This window comes from Solanum tuberosum, unplaced genomic scaffold, assembly GCF_000226075.1.
Source record: "Solanum tuberosum cultivar DM 1-3 516 R44 unplaced genomic scaffold, SolTub_3.0 scf00135, whole genome shotgun sequence".
In the NCBI taxonomy this organism is placed as follows: Eukaryota; Viridiplantae; Streptophyta; class Magnoliopsida; order Solanales; family Solanaceae; genus Solanum; species Solanum tuberosum.
This window is the reverse complement of record NW_006239059.1, coordinates 1239714-1245950: the sequence shown is the minus strand read 5'-3', so window position 1 is coordinate 1245950 and position 6237 is coordinate 1239714. Positions and strand designations below refer to the sequence as shown.

General features: G+C 30.0%; 1 protein-coding gene across 7 annotated transcripts; it reads left to right on the top strand.

Annotated features, from left to right (window-relative positions):
* Window positions 1-2069: 2069 nt before the first annotated feature.
* LOC102578448 (nudix hydrolase 8-like) lies at window positions 2070-5014 on the top strand. Of its 7 annotated transcripts, none has more exons than XM_015310555.1 (6): window positions 2071-2372; window positions 3003-3061; window positions 3607-3768; window positions 3856-3961; window positions 4227-4261; window positions 4831-5014. In XM_015310555.1, the coding sequence occupies exons 3-6, from the start codon at window positions 3719-3721 to the stop codon at window positions 4871-4873; spliced, it is 234 nt and encodes a 77-aa protein (XP_015166041.1). In that variant the 5' UTR covers window positions 2071-2372; window positions 3003-3061; window positions 3607-3718; the 3' UTR covers window positions 4874-5014. The 7 variants fall into 7 exon arrangements, 6 of the variants coding, with proteins under 6 accessions (XP_015166041.1, XP_015166038.1, XP_015166039.1 ...); XM_015310552.1 differs by having other exon boundaries at window positions 3604-3768; XM_015310553.1 differs by having other exon boundaries at window positions 2071-2412; window positions 3604-3768.
* Window positions 5015-6237: the final 1223 nt, after the last annotated feature.

Genomic DNA, 6237 nt, shown 5'->3' with positions numbered 1-6237 from the left:
GAATTTTGAAAGTTAACAAATTTTTTTATATGTTTATAAATATTTTAAGATATTATTATTGCGATTTATAATACTTTTTACATAATTTTTTATCTATATAAACTAACAAAACAAAAACATTAAAATTATCATATTACCCCTGATATACAAGCAAGCATATTGACGAAGTGTTACCTGCTTGTAGCCTCTTCTAATATGTAGTAATTCAATAAGAATGTAAAGCAATATAGAAAACGAAAAGTTTTCTATGTAACATGATGTAACATTTAGTTAAAATAATTTTGAGCAAATTATTAGTACTTTCCTTTTATTTATTTTAAATTGATGAAATGCATACATCCGTTTAGACCAAATAGATAAAGAAGAATTACAAAAAAAAAATATTAAAATTAAATAATAATATATAAACACAAAATGTGCATAATATTTTTCTTGCGATACAATTAAAAAGAAGAATTGAGGTTTCTTTATTTTCTCCCAAAAAACTTGCATAAAATTACTATATACCATTTTGCCTTAACTTACATTTTATTTCTTAAGTTTCAAAAGGAACTCAATGATAATAGTGCAAAGAAAATAAAGAAGCAGTATATCACAAAGATACTTATATGAGATTTCAAAAACATGTTCAATTACTAACTTCCCTTAAGCTCATATAGCAGTATTCTACTTTATTGTTTAGTTATTTACAGTTTCACTTTTATAATATTTATATATTTGTTGAATATAAAATTTATTATTGTAAACACACTATATATTTTTTCCTTTATGAATAAAATCTTAGAAACTCAACTCTTATCTTGAAGGGAGGAAGAACACAATATATATATATATATATATATCAAACAAAAAAGTGAAAAAAAAAGTTTTTTCTTATAGCAAATTTACCACTAGATAGTGTCTAGTGACCTTTTATTAAACATAAAAAATAAATCATTAGGGATAAGTACAAGGAAGGGGGTTAGACCTTGCTAATCCTAATCAAGTAGGAAAAAACAAGTTCCTTAAGTGAAACCTCAAGTTCATTGTCTCCACACCCCCAACCCAAACACCCTAACCCCTCTTTTGACCACCCATCCCACCGCCTCGTGAACCCCAGCTCTGCCATCACATTTCAACTCATACTATTTTTTTAGATTATATATAAATACTCTTGGATAAAAAAAATTCTCACTTACTAAATATTAAAAAATTAAATAATAAGTGCAGTTGTTTTCCAATATATTGTTCACAGAAATGGACCTAAATAAACTTGGATTTTTGAATCTAACCAGTAATCTATTTTCCTGTAAAATGGAGAGGGAGTGTGAAAATTTTATAAATAACATATATAAGACTAATAATTTCAAGTTATGACAGTATAATAAAACTTTCAAGTTGTAACAATAAAAAATTTCAGGTTATAACAGTTTATTAAAAAAAAGTAATAAAATAATAATAAAAAATGATTTTTAAAAAATAATAAAAAGTAAAAAATGGAAATAGTTGTAGTAATTAATTTGAATACATTAATGATAATTCATAATTGCCATAAATTTAGGAGATTTAAAAACAAAATAGGAATATTTGTTTTCCTTTTTTTACTCTAATCAGTTGAAAGTACTTAAAAAACCAGATTTTTTTTATTCAAATTTTTCTCTCTCCTTGATTTTGTTTTTTTTGTATTTCAAAAATCAGATTTTCTTCTTTTGTTTTACATTGTTAGATTCGTTTCTTCGAATATTCATACAGGTTGGATACCAACTTCATACATTTTTTTATATTTTTAGTTTTTGTCTTAGATTATGAAGTAAAAAAAAACAATCATATATGAATTGGATACCAATTTTATAGCACTCGTATTTCATGTAATCTAAATATCTAAATTGTTGTTCATTTGGTTTCCAATTAATATCCAAAACTAAAACTATTTAATGAATATGAATTATTTGGTACTATGTTTATGAGGTTCTTTTCAAACTAAAGTCCAATAAAAATGTTGATATCCAAATTGTGTACTGTTAGTATCCAACTTGAGAAAAACCGTGCATATTATATATAGTTGGAAGAAAACAGTGAATATTATATATCCACTACAAAAAAGTAAAATATTACGACGGTTTATTTCCGGCGGTCTATAAAAACCGCCACAAATACAACGTATATACGGCAGTTTTCTATCCGTTGTATTACATGTTAGTAAACTGGCGGTTTTGATGAATATTACAGGCGGCTTAAACTGCCATTTTCTTTTGAGTTTTAATACTTTATATTTGAAACCCTATTCTCTGCGTCCTGCCTTTTTCCTTTCTCGCGCAAATTAGGAGTCAACCAAATCTCGCGCAAATCGTCAGTGCCATTTCACGAAATTGTCGGTGCTATGAAGCTCGCAGGTTCAGTCATGTCTCTCAATTTCCTCTTTTATTTGCTTATGTAAGTATGGATCTTCGATTTCTTTGTGGTTTTGTACTGCTTCGTCACTTAGTTGTTAGATCTATTTTAGTTTTTTTTAGATTTATGAATCCATTGTTGTAATGAGGAGACCTGTGTGTTATTGAAATTTGCTAGAAATCCTTTAGGGATGCGAAAGAATTGTGCAGTAGCGATTACTAGTTTAGGTTTGAGGCTTAATTGATGGATTAAATCATAAGCTTGGTGTATGAGCTTGTATTCCATGGCCATTACTATATATGCTTATGCAAGCTATGGACTAATTTGAGGAATTGAATTTTGCTTGGGTTAATTGAAGTTATCGAATTTTATAAAAAATTATAGTACGATAATTGTAGAATTTCTCGGATAGAGTTTAAAGATGATGAATTTGTCAAATATTAACAAATCCTCATTGATTCCAACACATGGAGAAGTACTTTTTTTATATGGACATTTTACAATTGCTAAATGTAGCTCTGTATATCTTTTTTTTGAAGTATTCTAGTGATATGTACCTGAATCATTTCAATTCTCTTTTTGACAAGATATTCATCTTTGTCTATTGTCTTTTCTTTACCTTTTTTCTGCAGAAAAATCCAACCTTTTGATAAAAGATATCAGTATCTTTTGTTCCCTACTTGCCTTTCAGGTAATCTTGGCTGTCACAAAATATTATCTTACTATCGAAAGCTCAGACACAAAAGCCGTTGCAAATTTAGGCCTTACCGTTGTTCTTATGTTGGATCATATTGCTCTATAAAAGGGAACATTCAAACACTTATATTGCATCTCAAGGAGTATCACAAAGTGATATGCATACAGAATGGCCATTTTTTTTTAATGAAAACCATTTTCACTAAACTGAAAAGGAGAAACTTAACTATTTGTTTGGCAAGAGTGGCACTACCTGCAGAAAAGCAAGCTAAATTTCATTTATAGTTCATTAATGATGGCCAATAGGTTTTACCACTCCAAATAATGCAGCAGGTATTTAAGTGTAGCACAGCCTCGAAATGATGCTATGAGGCCATCAATGCTAGTGTGAATACTGATTCATTGACAAATATAGTGGAGTCAGAGTGTATTTACAAATCGGAGCTACTGATTTCTCCCCTCTCTGACCCCTTTCCGCTTGTTAAGAGTTAGTCAGCCATAACCTGATACTTCCTCTATGTGCTAATTATTTTGCAGCAGCTATGCTAAAGCATACGAGGACTCCTACAAATAACTCAACAGTAGACCATCAAACAGCTGATTCAGAACACATGTTAAAGAGATCAAGACCTTTGGGTGTATCAGATGAAGTATGATATGGGAGAGGATTGCTAACAGATGTTTCAAGATTTGGGATCTCGGGTAATGTTCAGTGGCTTTATAGGTATATGTGGAACCTGTTGATTGCATTGACAATCGTTTATCATGTATGGATGAATGTTTTTGTAGTCTCAGCTTAATAGACTTATTGCTGAAGGTGCTCGTCGTGCAAGAGAAATATTATGTGCCGCCTCTTTCAGGCTTATGGAAAATACCAACTAGTTTTATTCTTGAGGTATGTTTCTCTATTGCAATCTGACTAACATCTTGATCACTTTTGACTAAAGTATTGAAACATGTTAATTGCATACTCGTACCCCCTTTAAAACGTTGTGTCAAAATCAGTCCGAGGATATATTTAAAGGAGTTGTAAGAGAAGTGAAGAAAAAAATAGGAGTAAGAAATTCACAAGCAACATATTCCTCTACCTAAATGAGCAAATATGTACTGAACAATTGTTATCTCAATGATTATTTTTCTTTTCTCATTATTTTGTCCAGGATGATGCTCAATTTGAGAAGGTTATGGCTTTCAGGTAACAAAACTCTTCATCTTATGGCCAATAATTATTGTGCCCTTTTATTGATTGGAAGAGTTATATTAGAAATCTTATAAGAACATGAAATGCTGATACCATAACTATCCACACGATTTGGCTTAGACAAGAGAATGTGGAATTCCTATTGGCTAAACTTTAACGCTACAGGATTAATTATAATTAGCTCTAAGTTAATCAGAACACTTGGTAAATAATTGCTTTTTGAAGTTCTTTATCCCTTATTCACTATGTTTAGTCATGTATTTATAATTTCCAGTTTGTAATTGCTCACTTTTTTGTTGTTTAGCATCAAAATAATGACTAAAGAGTCCATCACTAAAGTTAAGTCTCTATAATTTTTTGTATGCACAAAGTAATCACATTTTTAGCAGCTTTAGCCTTTGCTTTTATATTGTTGCTACAATGCTTCGGGGAGGAGAAATGATTCATATCAAAAGTGACTTTCAGTTGTTCCTTTTTATATAGTTATGTCTTTCATGACATTTTAGCACCTCTGTTGTTAGATCTCTCAAAATCAAATATTGATTTCATGTCACTTACTGCAGGTGGCTAGCTAAGAAGATCACCATATGGATCTTACCAACGTAGATTATGCGAGTTCTCATAGAATATTAATTCTAGAATATGATATGGTTATTTCTCTTCGGATGGATGTAATATATTGCTCCTTAACATTTAAAGAATTTTGTCATGTAATTTTGAAATGCTTATATTTTTCATATATGATGATTAATTTGTTTCAATAATCTTTCCTTATATGTTTGTGCCAATACTTATTGTATAGCAAGTAAATAAGCTTTGAGCAATTAAATTGGAGTAGAAATAGAATGAAATTATGAGAATAAAAAAATGGAATAACGGCTGATGCATTAAACACATTATGGCGGTTTAAAACAGCCACTCGATTTGCACATATAAATTACGACGGTGCTAAACTGTTGTATTAAACAACGGAAAAGGGCTAAAAATACCCTTGAAGTATTAGAAAAGGTCTAAAAATACCCCTCGTTCATCTATTGGGCTAAAAATACTCCTCCATCCACCTTTTTGGTCCATCTCTACCCTTAAAACTAACATCCACTTTTTAAAAAATTATTATTATTATTATTTGTTACATGCCATTTTCTTATTGGATAAATTAAATCTCAACCCATTTAATTTTCCCCTACCCACCCATTGTAGTGAACATGATCAAACCCAATTAGAAGACCCATTAAAAAATAAATTGATTGAATCTTTCTCCCCTAACCCCAAGCCTCTTTCTTCTTCCCTCTTTTCTTATTCAAAAATTTTAAGATAATATTCAATCAAATAATACAATTTCCACTGCAATACTAACTTGAAGTTGAATGATTCAAGGAGTATTGATTTTTGCAGTCTTCTTTCCATCACGTAAAAAAACTGCACCAAAATCTATCAAAATTGCACCTAAACTATAACAAAACAGAAGCAAACCTGCACCTATATTATACCACAAACTAAATCAAAACTGTAAAGAAACAGAGGCCAAAAGGCAATGAAAGTGCACCATAATGAGATTAAAAACTGGACCAAAATTTGATGATAAACAGCACCAAAGCTGGTACCAAAAACGAAAATAAAAGTGGTTCAAATTTACTTTATTAACGATGGAATATGTTACAATGAAATTTACGAATTATTCCAACTCCTTAAACGTAAGAATATTAATCAAACTAAACACAATTTCACTATCACACCAACATTAATAGTAATTATAATTAAGAACTTTATACTAACTAGACACCATCAACAAATTTTCATATCATACATTTATCTAGATTGCACTGGATATTGTACCATTTGATTGAAGGTAGTCTAGAAATATTTTGAATAAGAAGAGAGGGAAGAAGAAAGAGGCTTGGGGTAAGGGGAGAAAAATTCAATCAATTTATTTTTTAATGGGTCTTCTAATTGGGTTTGGGTCATGTTCA